General features: G+C 42.7%; 1 protein-coding gene across 7 annotated transcripts in view; it reads right to left on the reverse strand.

Annotated features, from left to right (window-relative positions):
* Positions 1-15,468, reverse strand: part of KIAA0825 (KIAA0825 ortholog) — a 784,945-nt gene that overhangs the window by 739,148 nt on the left and 30,329 nt on the right. For 6 of the 7 annotated variants that reach the window (XM_073624511.1, XM_073624512.1, XM_073624513.1 and 3 more), the window contains exon 3: positions 915-1,077. The exons of the other annotated variant lie outside the window; for it this stretch is intronic. In XM_073624511.1, the coding sequence (XP_073480612.1) occupies positions 915-1,077 (163 nt within the window). The remainder of the gene's footprint in view (positions 1-914; positions 1,078-15,468) is intronic. 7 annotated transcript variants of the gene reach the window in all.

The following is a 15,468-nucleotide window of genomic DNA, read 5'->3' on the forward strand; positions in this document are numbered from 1 at the left end:
ACTTTTTTACAATTAGCCATTCAGCTACAGACTAGATGATGGAGGAAATGCTGCCACTAAACAACTATACAGATATAATCAATGGAAACAACTCCTTTAACAGCTAGACCATGTCGATTTCAGATAAAGTCAATCTTACGTAGTGTGGTAAATCATCCAGCAACCATTTTTCTGCACATTTGGAAATTGTTCAACTCTTTTCTGAAAAACCTTTTTTATGGTCTTGATTTATAGTTAACATCTCAAAGGTCCCAACCTGGGGTAGCAACATTTCAGTTGCAGTAGTTTACCTAATTTCATTAAACAATCAGTATCACTGCCCACCAAGATTTAATGTATTGTATATTAAAAATGGATGACAGACATGTTACCATATGCACTTATTCAACTCATTAAACTAAACTTCATCTACTGAAAGTTTGATTAAGGTGCAAAAAAATCCAAACTTGGCCACATATAGAAACATAAAAGAGTGACAACAGAAAAAAAGACCTTTTTTTTTTTTTTTTTTTTTTGTGCAAAGCCAAGACAAGTGTCAGATACCTTCTAATACTTTTACTAGGGTTGCCACCTCATCACTTTAAGCCCGAACACATATTAATGACACTGGTTCTGTGGCTGATTAAGGTGGTAACTCACTTGGTGCCTTATCTGCATTAAATTAGCCTAAGAACCTGTGTAATTCATGTGTGTTTGGATTTAAAGGGATGAGGTGGCAACCCTAATTATTACATAACTACAAAACTACAGTCACTTTGTTTAGTTTTGCATAGAGTAGGTTAGAAGGTTCCAAAGCTCACTTCAACCCATTTTAACCCACTAATCTTCAATCCTGTTTTGGAAGAATGATGGTGAAAACCTACATTTTTCTGCCACAAATCTTATTTCATAAAAATATATATATATATTTTTACCACAGTCTGAAGGAACACCATGATATCTGCCAGAGGAATATCAGTCACTGAGCAGGACACGGAGTGATTATTCAGCCTCTCCAAGTAGTCTGCATTGTTCTGTAGAACAACCCCACACTTTTCATTTGTTTCCAAACGCAGCTTTTCCAGACATTCTTCAATGCTGATAGAAAAAAACAAAAATACACACAAATAGTGTAATACATGTTTTATTATAATAGTGGAGAAGTCTTCCTTAGAGCTAAACTCTAGGTAAACAGTTAATTGTACAACTGAAATACATACATGTCATACCTGTTAAAATATTAGTAATTCCCATTAGCTACTCTTGTAATCCAGGCCTGGATCCCGCTCTCTCTTTAGTGGGTGTAAATGAGGTATGCAAACAGTGGCTGCACACTTTCTTAAAAACCTCACTGGGGCTAAGTGGTTAGGACTTCCGTCTAGCAGCACTAGGGTTGTTGGTTCGAATGCCAGCCACGGCACTACCTGCATGGAGTTTGCATGTTCTCCCTGTGCGGGTTTCCTCTGGGTGCTCCAGTTTCCTCCCACACTCCAAAGACATGCAGTAGGTTAACTGGCTCCTGTCTAAATTGGCCCTAGTATGTGTATATATGAATGTGACTTAGGGACCTTAGATTGTAAGCTCCTTGAGGGCAGTGGGTTAAACGAATAGTGTGTACTAGGCTTAAAAGTTACATTCATCATATAGTCAGAGTGGGTTTCTCTTCCTGGTGTATGTGTTTTAAATACAGTGCATCCAGGAAAGTATTCACACGCTTCACTTTTTCCACATTTTGGTATGTTACAGCCTTATTCCAAAATGGATCAAATTTATTGTTTTCCTCAAAATTCTAGAAACAATGCCCCATAATGACAACATGAAAAAAGTTTGTTTGAAATCTTTGCAAATTTATTAAAAAAAAAAAAAAAATGAAAAAAAAAAAAAAAAAAAAACACATGTACATAAGTATTCACAGCCTTTGCAATGACACTCAAAATTGAGCTCAGGTAAATCCTGTTCCACTGACCATCCTTGAGATGTTTCTACAACTTGATTGGGGTCCACCTGTGGTAAATTTAGTTGATTGGACATGATCTGGAAAGGCACACACCTGTCTATATAAGGTCCCACAGTTAACAGTGCATGCCAGAGCAAGCCATGAATGAAGTCCAAGGAATTGTCTGTAGACCTAGGGGACAGGATTGTATTGAGACACAGAACTGGGGAAGGATGCAGAAAAAAATTCTGCAGCACTGAAGGTCCCAATTAGCACAGTGGCCTCCATCTTCCATAAAGGGTAATAGTTTGGAACCACCAGGACTCTTCCTACAGCCTGCTGCCCGGTAAAACAGCGATTGGGGGAGAAGGGCCTTCCTACAGCCGGCTGCCCAGTCAAACAGCGATTGGGGGAGAAGGGCCTTAGTCAGGGAGGTGACCAAAAACCTGATGGTCACTCTAAGAGAGCTCCAACATTCTCTGTAGAGAGAGGAGAACTTTCCAGAAGAACAATCATCTCTGCAGCACTCTACCAGTCAGGCCAGACGGAAGCCACTTCTTAGTAAAAGACACATGACAGCCTGCCTGGAGTTTGCCAAAAAGCACTTGAAATGAAATGAATGAAACAAAGATTGAAAATCTTTGGCCTGAATGGCAAGCGTCATGTCTGGAGGAAACCAGGTACTGCTCATCACCTGGCCAATACCATCCCTACAGTGAAACATGGTGGTGGCAGCATCATGCTTTGGGGATGTTTTTCAGTGGCAGGAACTGGGAAACTAATTGGGACTGAGGGAAATATGAATTCAGCAATGTACAGAGACATCCTTGATGAAATCCTGCTCCAGAGAGCTCTGTACCTCAGACTGGGGCGAAGGTTCATCTTCCAACAGGTCAAGATAACAAAAGAGTGACAACACTGTGAATGTCCTTGAGTGGCCCAGCCAGAGCCCAGACTGGAACATCTCTGGAGAGATCTGAAAATGGCTGTGCACTGACGCTCCCTATCCAACCTGATGGAGCTTGAAAGGTTCTGCAAAGAAGAATGGAAGAAACTGCCAAAAAATAGGTGTGCCAAGCTTGTAGCATCATACTCAAAAAGACTTGAGACTGTAATTGGTGCCAAAAGTGCTTGACCAAAGTATTGAGCAAAGGCTGTGAATACTTACGTACATGTGATTTTTTTGTGGAAAAATGTGGAAAAAGTGAATACTTTCCAGATGCACTGTAATAGTGATTAATTCACAAGCAGTCAATGTTTAGTGCATGTCAAATGTACTGCTTTATAAATAGTCCCTTAAGTTAATGTGGCACTCATCTAAGTGGTTAATCGTTAAAGGATAAGTTCACCTTTGTAATAATATAATAATAAATGCACTTTTTTTGCAGGTAAAAAAAATGTGCATTTATTATTTTTTGTTTACTAGAAGCCTGCAAATCACTGAACCCTCCAGACTGCCTGTGTAATACCTCCTATGAGCAGGCAGTTACACAATTACAGGAAGAAATAATAAACTACCTAGAGTGCTCAACAACACCCTGGTAGTTCATTGATGAGTAAAAGCCGACAGTTGCAAAGGCTGTCAGTTCTCGTACAGTAGTTCTCCCATTCACATTTTTTTATTTTAATTGTGACAGCAAGTTCAGGGAGAAGATCCCAGCTTCGCTGCCACAAGAGGCAGCAGGTCAGAGAATGGCTGCAGCAGTGAGAACACTGATCCAGGTATAACTTGCAGTGCCCTTCTAAGCTGGGAGAAAGATCTCCCTGACAGTTGCAGTGAAGGAGCAGGTGCCTATGTACCATGTAGGGTTGTAGAAGTATCAACAGATAAAGGAAGGGACACCGCTCTCTGACTCAGTGCATCAATATGTGAATGAATGTGACCTCAGCCAGTGCCATTCCAACTATCCTAACCATCCCCTCTCACATGTTTCACTCGGCACACCGGTATTGGTCACAGACCAGACTGGAGTTGCACTGTCTGACGCCACACTCATTCACATATTCATGCACTAGGTCGGTGTTCCTTCCTTTCTCAGTAGTGGGAACGTGTTACCAGTTCCACCCTAACAACGGGTGGAACATGCAACATGTTCCCAAAAGTGGGAAAAAGCAGTGTGATGGCTGTATTAGTTTCCTTTTTTATGCTTGCTTCCTTTTATTTTCACCTGCTGATCTGGCCAGTAAATCTGTTTTTCAACAGACCAAGCTCTCCTGTAGATGCAACAGTTAGAGGGTTGAGACAAACCACGTACTACTGACAGGGGTGCTTAGAACGATCAGCTTTTATTTATGTAAAACCTTTATCCCAAAACAAACAAAAAACTTTTGCAGAAACTGCTTATAAAGTGTTGGAGTTTGGCTTCAATTTGTTTAGTGTATTTAAAACTGCTAATACAACTAACACTACACTCCTCCAAGACTGACAATGCTGTTGTTCAAAGGTGTATCTGTTGCTCCTTTATCCAGAGTTGAGGCATTCTAATACAGGAGGTGTGTTACTGGCCAGATCACCAGGTGAAAACAGACAAATAAAGCCTAAAAAAAGAAAACTAATGCAGCGACTGATTGGTAAGCTGCAATACAGTATTTTTAATTTGGGGTTTATTACTGCTTTATTTTTTAAATATATAAATGGAGTACACACATTTTGAAAAGTAAGATTTTATTCATCTCAATGAACATAAAAATAAATTTCCAAAATTTAGACAAAACTGAGTTTTTTTAGAACATTTGTTTAGCTCATGAAAGTAAGGTTAATAATATAACTTACATTACAAAATCTTCAGTTTTACTCAAATTAATGCAAAAATGAATACACCCCACAACAAAAACTACTATATCTAGTATTTTGTATGACCTTCGTGATTTCTAAGGACAGCACCAAGTCTTCTAGGCATGTAATGAACAAGTTGGCGATATATTGCATCATCTATTTTTTTCCATTCTTCAAGAAGGACCTCTTGAGCAGATAGGTTCGGTACGGTACGCTATTTTGAGTGTTTCCATTATGAAAGTGGCCCATACAACTGAACCACACCATTCTGGGTCCTGCTTCAGATGTGGGGCCATAGGAAATGGTACGGTTCGGTTAGGGCGGAGCTACGATACATTCCACTGATTGGTGGACGTGTGACGCCATGCTAATCATTTTTTCTAAACCCACGTATGGCCCCTGGCGGTCCGACTTGCAGTGGAAATGCTCACCTGAATAGGCCGGACCATTCTAGGCCTTTCAAACTGTACCGACCCGAACTGATCCGCTCAGTGGAAACGAGGCATTAGAGCCTGGATCCTGGATGGAGAGTGATGCTCAACATGTCTTTTTAGAATTCCCCATAGGTGTACGATTGGGTTCAGATCAGGAGACATACAGCACTTGGCCACTAAATCACTTTCACCCTGTTCTTCAGGAATGCAACAGTGGCCTTAGATGTGTGTTTTGGATCATTGTCATGTTGGAAAAATGCACAATGACCAAGGGCACCAATGGATGGTAGCATCTTTTCTTTCAATATAGAGCAGTACATCTGTGAATTCATGATACTGTACCATCAATGAAATGCAGCTCCCTGACACCAGCAGCACTCATGCAATCCCACAGAAAGACACTGCCACCACCATGTTTCACTGTAGGCACCATGAATTTTTCTTTGTGCTCCTCACCTTTGTGACGCCATACAGTTTTAAAAACATCATTTCCAAAAACATTTATTCGGTCTCATCACTCCAGAGTACAGAGTCCCAGTAGTCTTCTTCTTTTTCAGCATGGGCCCTGGCAAATTCTAGGTGGGCTTTTTTGTGCATGGGCTTTAGGAGAGGCTTCCTTCGTGGACAAAACCCATGCATGCAGTGTATGCTGTATTGCATCACAGGAAACAATCACCCTAGTTTGGCTTTCAACTTCTTTAGCTAACTGCAGTGAACTTGCATCGTGATTTTCTTCAATTCTTCTCATCAGAAGACGCTCTTGTCGAGGTGTTAAAGTGAAAGTAAATCCATCGATTTAAGTTTAAAAAAAACAGTTCCATTTCTGGCACGTGCCGGGAATTTAACTGTCACATTGGTTGTGTTCTCAACCAAACTGTCAAACCATTCAATGGCTGGTGTTATAACTGATCACGTGTGCAGGATCATGGTAGTTTTAGATTAAACAGAGGCTAAGATGGCACCTGCTTTGGCTGAAAATGATAGGAAGGTTTACTTCCACTTTAACTTCCGTGGAGTCTCTGTGACATGATTGCAGTTCCATAATGTTTTGCTTGCGTCTATCTAGCAAGGTTACTCTGTGGTATAAGCAAGGAAGCTGAGATTTCTGCAGTGTGTAAATGTGCTTTACTATACAAAGATGCTGTACATACAAAAACTATTACAATATTAGGAATACAATACAAGACTGACAGATATCTATAACAAGCAAAATGCCTAGCAAACGGAACAGCCTATGGTCTATAATAGTACAAATACACTTAAAGGTTACTTATCTTCTGTTACTGTATGTTCGTGATCTCCATTGGCAACGATTCTCCTGAAGCATCAGGCAAGTTTATTCTATCATGAGTGGCGTCAGATGTTACAGCATGATGGTGTGTGAGTGTGTGTGTATGTGTGTGTGTCCCTACTCACCCCTTTTATGTGTCAGGCTGTTTACCATAGTTAACAAACAACAGAAAAGATACCTGTTTACTGTAGCTGTAGAAACAATGGACTGTTGCAAACTGTCAATTGAATACAAAAATGTTGTCTACATACCACTGTCTAATCAAGCCAACACCTGACAGTAATCTAACAGTCATTCTTTCAGTTTGAGAGCTGAAAGAACCTCAGAAAAGTACATTTCTTACTTGTTTACTGTAGCTGTAGAAACAATAACCTGTTAATTGAACTGTCAATTGAATACAACAATGATATTTACCCCACTGTATAAAACAGTATTTGTTTGAGAAATCTACTCAAGCCCAAAACTGACAATATCTCTATGACCAACCACTATTATGTAATGTTATGTCCCATGTATCGTAAGTCCGATTAATAAAAACAAATCATATTGTAACAAACGCAACACACATGATTGTTAAATTTTTATATCAATTTTGCTACAGTATTCTGACTGATAGGTAAAGCTTTGCTGATCTTCTTGTAGCCTTCACCTTTCTTGTGTAAAGAAATGATTTTCTTTCTCAGGTGTTATGACATTTCTCTTCCATGTGGTGCCATAGCTGACAGCGTGAATTGTGAAGGGGGTTTTCTTCTTTTTTTTTTTTGTTTTCTTTCCAAAAAGTTTATTGGTTTTCAAAATGAGATATAACAGGAATTATAGTTGCGGTCGCAGCCGCCACAATCATGAAGTACAGTAAAATACATAATAACCGGGAGCATTATTTAGAAGCGGTGCAATGACAAAGTGTTACTTGTGACATATCAAAGAAATAGGCATATCGCAAAACATATAAGAACTCAGTAAGAGAACATCGTCTTTATGAGACAAAAACTATAACTTTAGTACTGGGGATAACAGAGCACCATCTGTGGATGTTTCGGAACTGCTCTAAGTGTATAGGTGGGCTATATCAGGACTACCGGTTAAGCCTGAAAGATGAGAACTGAGCATTTGTTGGGTTGCCTATGACTGACCTTGTTGCGACCTAGAAACCAGGATGGGAAGACTGGAAATACTGAAACAGTAATGGGGGGGGGGGGTTCACGGTACAGGGTGTTTATGGGAGGGGAAGTGGGAGTGGGGAGAGGTTGAGAGAAAGTATTAGACAAGGATGTAAAGCTAAAAATGAGTGAATAAATTGTCCATCTTTCTGGTCCAAGAAAGATGACTTAATTGTTGGGGTTGTTGTTAATGGTACCTAGGATAAGACCCCAGAATCCACAAAGTGCACCCAACAAGCCAACACAAGTTTTTTCTTTCCAGTGCAAAGGAATGCACATATTTGCTGGATTGATGAGGTGGAGGAGCAAAGATTTTTGATATCATGTTTGAGGTAGAGAAGTAGGGTGTAGGAGGTATTGTGCAGGAGTGTAGCCTGGTGTGTAGGTTGTGATGTTAGAAATGAGGCAATGTACCTTCATCCAAAAAGGTTGTATGTCTGGGCATGTCCACCAAATATGTAGGCGTGAGCCAGCTTCTTTACTGCATTGCCAACATAGGGGTGAGACGTTAGAGTAGAATTTGTGGAGTTTATCAGGTGTTCTGTACAATCTCGAATATATTCTAAACCCATTCTCCCGAGCAGAGACGTAAGTCGATCCTTTGTGTATATGGGTATAGACACATTCCCAGTCTTCTGGCGACAGGTCCAAAGAGAGTTTGTTCTCCCATTGTTAGCTAGCTTTATTCAATTTGGAGCCACAAGAGGAGAACATGATTGTGCAGCGGTAAGAGATGTGTCTTTGGGGTTCAGTCTTAGTGCATCAAATGGGGTATGCTCTCTGTACCATACTGAGATAGGTTTGATGCTAGTTAGAAAGTTCCTCTTTTGCAAATTTGAGAGCCAGGGGAGAGTACGTCTTGGAAGTAGGGATGAGAGGGCGTTATAAGTTAGAAGAGATCCTTTGTCAAAAAAAATTTCAGCACGAGTAGGCGTGTCAGATCCAAGTTCGGCAAGAAATAAATCGATGAGGGTTTTTTTTTCGTTAAGTAACGCCCTTTTACAATCAACTGTCTGCTGGACACCTGTTTAGTGAATAATTCGCCTCACCTGTAGTTGAATTCTTGTTAATTAGGATTTTGTTGTCTAAAATTTAGTTTTGGTCCTAAGACTTTTATTGTGGTGTATTCGTTTTTGCAACATGATCTTGAATGAATTTGTTAGGAAAAATACTTTTTTGTGTGTGCAAATTAACAAATCTTGGCTGCAATCAATGGACGCCTTTTGTAGAAGTACTTTGTAGTATAGTGTCACATAGAAAACGTTGATTCTGAAAGGAAAGTAAGGTTTTCTGACAAATCTGTTGGGGTGTGCTCATTTATGCTGAGCACTGCACTCCACCCACCAACTCCCTCACTGGTCAGGAGATCGCCAATCACTTCAAACAGAAGATTGATACAATTCGCGAGGAGATCTCTAGTGTTCCGATACCCTCCATGCTTTACACTTCATGCCCACAGGCACAATCATTACTTACCTCTTTCAACCCCACCACTATAGATGAGGTTGCTAAACTACTTGCTAATGTCCACCTTACCACCTGCCCTCTGGATCCTGTTCCCTCACAAATGCTACGTTCACCCTCTGGCTCTATGCTACACTCTCTAACCCACATCTTCAATCTCTCCCTCTCTTCTGGCATCTTCCCCAACTCTCTAAAACATGCACTTGTCAGACCCATACTTAACCTCCCTGGCGGTTTTCCCGAGTGTGGCTCGGGGTTTAAATTCAGCACCATTAGTGGTAACCCCGAGCCACACTCGGGATTACATCGCAGGATCCTGGTGCCTCCTTACTTACCTTGTCCCCGGGATCCTGCGATGTACCCCGCAGTGTCCGCGGGCTGTGTCCTCCTCCGAAGCCTCTCTGTGCCAGGCTCGGTTCCCTGCGAGCGTCGCGACGCACGGGGGCGGAGCCTGGCGGCAAATTAAAAAAAAAAGTAAAAATCATAACACATACAGTACTGTAATCTTACAGATTACAGTACTGTATGAAATGATTTCACATCCCTTTTGTCCCTAGTGCTTTGTCCAATGCCCTGCGTGCAGTTTTACATGATATACACTGTTCTTTCTGCCTGGAAACTGGAGATTGTCCATAGCAACCCAAAAGTGTCCCTTTACGTCAAAAGTGGCTTTAGACCAGCTAGAAAAAAGCGATAGTAAATTAGAACACTTGCAGAATTGAGCGATAGTGAATCGTGGGGAAATTTATTTTATTACTATTTATTTTTATTTTTTTAAATTATTTATTTTTATTTATTATATTATAATGTATGTTTTTGTGTTTCAAACTTTATCATACCCGGGATATCTACTAGACTCTGGTTCGGACAGATTTAAGTGTGTTATTGTTAAGATTTACAGACCTACAATATAAAACGCCAAATTTCCATGCAAAATAATTGTACCGCTTTCAGCACCTAAAATCCGAAAGAATCATACCGCCAGGGAGGTTAAAAAGCCCTCACTGGACCCATCCAATCTTAACAACCTACGCCCCTTCTCTATGCTCCCCTTCTTATGCAAACTCCTCGAACGTCTGGTCTACAACCGACTGGGAGTCAACACCTTGCTGATAATAGCCTTCTTGATCCCCTTCAGTCTGGATTTCGTCCTCAACACTCCACAGAAACTGCTCTCCTAAAACTAACAAACAATCTACTAATGGCCAAAACCAATCAACACTATTCTGTACTCCTGGACCTCTCTACTGCCTTTGATACGGTTGACCACCCCCTCCTCCTCAAAAATCTTCACGCCTTTGGTCTCCGTGACTGTACTCTTCGCTGGTTCTCTTCCTACTTATCCAACCGCACCTTTAGCGTTTCTTACAACTCTACTTCTTCCTCTCCTCTTCCTTTCTCAGTTGGGGTCCCCCAAGGTTCTGTTCTTGGACCTCTCCTATTTTCAATCTACACCTCCTCCCTGGGTCCCCTCTATGCTGACGACACCTAAATCTATTTCTCTACCCCTCAGCTCACTCCCTCTGTTTCCTCATGTATCACTAATTTACTATCAGATATATCAGTCTGGATGTCACACCACTTCCTCAAACTCAATCTACCCAAAACCGAACTTATAATTTTTCCTCCCCCATATGCCCCTTCCCCTGATCTCTCTGTCAAAATTGATGGCACAACTAAAAGCCCATCCCCACATGCCAAAGTTCTAGGTGTAGTCCTGGACTCTGAACTCTCCTTTAAGCAACATGTCCAATCACTGTCCAAATCCTGCCGCCTCAACCTCCGCAACATCTCCAAAATACTCCCCTTTCTAACCAAAGACACAACAAAGCTCTTAATTCATTCGCTGGTCATCTCTCGCCTCGACTACTGCAACTCCCTTCTCATTAGCTTAACTTTACATAGTCTATCACCTCTTCAATCCATCATGAATGCTGCTGCCAGACTCATCCACCTTACCAATCGCTCTGTGTCTGCTACTCCTCTCTGTCAATCCCTCCACTGGCTGCCGCTCGGCCAAATAATTCAATTCAAAATACTAACAACTACGTACAAATCCATCCTCAATTTAGCCCCCAGCTACATCACTAGCCTAGTCTCTAAATACCAACCTACTCGTTCTCTTCGTTCCTCTCAAGACCTCCTGCTCTCTAGTTCCCTCGTCATCTTCTCCCATGCTTGCCTCCAGGACTTTTCCAAAGCCTCTCCAATCCTATGGCATGCCCTACCTCAATCTGTCCACTTATCTCCTACTCTATTAGCTTTTAGACAATCCCTGAAGACCCTTCTCTTCAGAGAAGCCTACCCTACCCACACCTAACAACTGTTTTTTCATTTTCTCCATTAGCTCACCCCCTACAGTTATTACCTTTTGTTTCCATCCACTTGACCCTCCCTTCTAGATTGTAAACTCTAATAAGCAGGGCCCTCTGATCCCTCCTGCATTGATTTGTACTGTAAGTGTACTGTCTGCCCTCATGTTGTAAAGCGCTGCACAAACTGTTGGCACTATATATAAATCCTGAATAATAATAATAAATATATATATATATATATATATATATATATATATATATATATATATATATAATACATATTATACACACACACGCACACATAAGCAGCAAAACCCATACAAATTTTCTTTGAGGATGACCAATTTTAACATGAAGCAATGGCCTCTTCAAAATGAATTAAGGGTGGGTGGGCTGGAATACACTATAGAGAAAGGTGAAGAAAAGACCTTTTCAAGAAATCTCCAAGCATGAGTGAGTTCAAAATGAAGTGTAGTGAAACGAATATCTTCTCATTATCAAACAGCCTTTTCATGATGGCTGAGCACTTTCATGAAAAAGAATACCTCGCTGCCTGTGGCCCATTGAGTTTGCGGACAGGACAGCCCCAGTTGTGAACAGCGGTTCTAGAAATGACAAAAGATTGGCATGTATCTTCTTAACTTGTGTAAACTCTTCTCAGGACTGTGAAATACGATGCTCTATCTATACACCTTGGCTCTGGGGACTCTATAAAAAAAAGCTTCTATTGTGGCATCATGAAGTATCTCATTCAGTGAAACCTAACAGATTACAGTGCGGGGAATTGTATAGGCTTTACTGCCAGTAGCCTACATAAATCTGTTTCAATTGGGAATCCTCTATAAAACTAATCTCTGACATCAAAATCTGAATGTCTGCCAAAAACTATGAGCTGTGAATAGACTGAAGTTTTCAAAAGGACCTGATACTTTAGTAATTTGTCTCAACACCAACTATAGTCTATAGAAAACAAATACTGACATAGCCTGTTTCGCAGATTGCCAGAATGCCTAATTGATTTATATGCATATTTGACCGGACATTCCCTGGCAGTAGCTTTCAATATGTTCTCAGATGAAAATTCGCTATCGCTTTGTAGTGATGGTTTAACCGCCGGGGCTCTGTTTGCATTTGTTGCTTCTGTGAGTTTGTAAGCCACATTCAGTACGTAGTCTTGCAAAATATATATATTTCACACACACATACATTATTACGTTATTTAAAAACAATTTATATAGCATCAGAGGGGGGGATAGCACAAGTACAGTACAGTTCAATACAGAAGGGACAGGAAGGCATACATACATACACACAGTGTGTATATATATATATATATATATATATATATATATATATATATATATATATATATATATATATATATATATATATATATTCCATCCGCTGGTAATATCTGTTATTCGGCATGCAGTACTGAGGTCCACCAGCAGGTGTCTCCTGGCAGTTTGGAACTGTCAGGAGAGCTTTTCCCTGTTAATGTTATGTCATCTTTGGGCCGCAGTACTGGCGTCCACCAGCGGATGGATTCTGGCAGTATGGAGCAGGTATTCCCCTCTGCAGACAGGTGTCACCTGACGTTAATTAGCAGAGCTGCAGTATAAATACCCGGCAATTGCACACTTATGTTGCCCTGGTATTGTCCTTGAGCCCTGACCTGATCCTGTAGCCTGAACCTGAAGCCTGATTCCTGGAACCTGTTGATCCTGTTTCCTGTCCGTTACCTGGACCCTGGACCCTGGACTCTGGACTCTGAGCCTTGTATCTGACCCGTCCCTCCTGTGATCCATCCATCCTCTCTTGTGCTGTTTATCTCCCTTCCCAGCTACTGATTCCGTGTTTATGACCCCGGCCTGGCTTGACTACGATTCTGGTACTCCCTCTTGCTACATATGCTGGTTGGTTTTATATCACTGATTGGTTGTTCACTCTGTATTGGTGGTGTGTTCACATATGCATTTTCCGTAATAAACTTACTTTCACCTATTTATGTCTGGTTCACTCTGTCGCAGTCACACAGTTCTGACGTCTCGGTGCCTGCCTTCCAGCCTGACGTCTCGGTGCCTGCCTTCCAGCCTGACGTCTCGGTGCCTGCCTTCCAGCCTGACGTCTCGGTGTCTGCCTTCCAGCCTGACGTCTCGGTGCCTGCCTTCCAGCCTGACGTCTCGGTGCCTGCCTTCCAGCCTGATGTCTCGGTGCCAGTGTTCAAGCCTGAGGTGCCAGTGTTCCAGCCGGAAGTGCCAGTGCCTGCTCTCCAGCCTGATGTGCCCGCTCTCCAGCCTGATGTGCCCGCTGCCCAGCTTGACGAGCCCGCTGCCCAGCTTGATGAGCCCGCTGCCCAGCTTGATGAGCCCGCTGCCCAGCCTGATGAGCCCGCTCTCCAGCCTGATGTGCCCGCTGCCCAGCCTGATGAGCCTGCTGCCCAGCTTGAAGTGCCCATGCCTGCTGCCCAGCTTGAAGTGCCCATGCCTGCTGCCCAGCTTGAAGTGCCCATGCCTGCTGCCCAGCTTGAAGTGCCCATGCCTGCTGCCCAGCCTGATGGGCCAACGTCTGCTGCCCAGCCTGATGGGCCACCGTCTGCTGCCCAGCCTGATGGGCCACCGTCTGCTGCCCAGCCTGAGGTTCTAGTATCTGCTATTCAGCCTGTTGTACCAATGCCTGTGCCCGCTGTCCAGTTTGAGGTCCCAGTGCCTGCTGCTCAGCCTGACATCCCAGTGTCCATGTTCCAGTCTGACGCTCCAGTGACTACTGCCCAGTCTGATGCACCCGTTGTTCAGCCTATTGTGCCACCACCTGTTGTTCTGCCTGATGTGCCAGCGCCTGTGTCTGCTGCCCAGTCTGAAGGTCCAGTACCTGCTGCCTGGTCTGATGTCTCAGTACCCGCTGTCCAGTCCGATGAGCCTGCTGCCCAGCTTGAGGACCCAGAGCCTGCTGCCCAGCTCGAGGACCCGGAGCCCGCTGTCTGCCCTGAGGTGCCTGATGCCCAGCCTGAAGTGCCTGTGGCCCAGCCTGATGTACCCCCATCTGTTGTTCTGCTTGATGCCATAGACTATGGACAATTACAACCAGTTGGAGCGTCTGGGGGCCGCTCCTTTGAGGGGGGGTACTGTCAGGAAATGTTCCATCCGCTGGTAATATCTGTTATTTGGCATGCAGTACTGAGGTCCACCAGCAGGTGTCTCCTGGCAGTTTGGAACTGTCAGGAGAGCTTTTCCCTGTTAATGTTATGTCATCTTTGGGCCGCAGTACTGGCGTCCACCAGCGGATGGATCCTGGCAGTATGGAGCAGGTATTCCCCTCTGCAGACAGGTGTCACCTGACGTTAATTAGCAGAGCTGCAGTATGAATACCCGGCAATTACACACTTATGTTGCCCTGGTATTGTCCTTGAGCCCTGACCTGCATCCTGTTACCCTGATTCCTGAACCTGAAGCCTGATTCCTGGAACCTGTTGATCCTGTTTCCTGTCCGTTACCTGGACTCTGGATTCTGAGCCTTGTACCTGACCCGTCCCTCCTGTGATCCATCCATCCTCTCTTGTCCTGTTTATCTCCCTTCCCAGCTACTGATTCCGTGTTTATGACCCCGGCCTGGCTTGACTACGATTCTGGTACTCCCTCTTGCTACATATGCTGGTTGGTTTTATATCACTGATTGTTTGGTTGTTCACTCTGTATTGATGGTGTGTTTACATATTTATTTTCTGTAATAAACGTACTTTCACCTATTTATGTCTGGTTCACTCTGTCGCAGTCACACAGTTCTGGTCACATCTGGTTTATGACAATATTACACACACACACAGTATATATATATATATACACACACACAGTATCTCACAAAAGTGAGTACACCCCTCACATTTTTGTAAATATATTATTATATCTTTTCATGTGACAACACTGAAGAAATTACACTTTGCTACAATGTAAAGTAGTGAGTGTACAGCTTGTATAACAGTGTAAATTTGCTGTCCCCTCAAAATAACTCAACACACAGCCATTAATGTCTAAACCACTGGCAACAATAGTGAGTACACCCCTAAGTGAAAATGACCAAATTGGGCCCAATTAGCCATATTCCCTCCCCAGTGTC

The sequence above is a fragment of the Aquarana catesbeiana genome, linkage group LG01 (assembly GCF_042186555.1).
Source record: "Aquarana catesbeiana isolate 2022-GZ linkage group LG01, ASM4218655v1, whole genome shotgun sequence".
Lineage (NCBI taxonomy): Eukaryota > Metazoa > Chordata > Amphibia > Anura > Ranidae > Aquarana > Aquarana catesbeiana.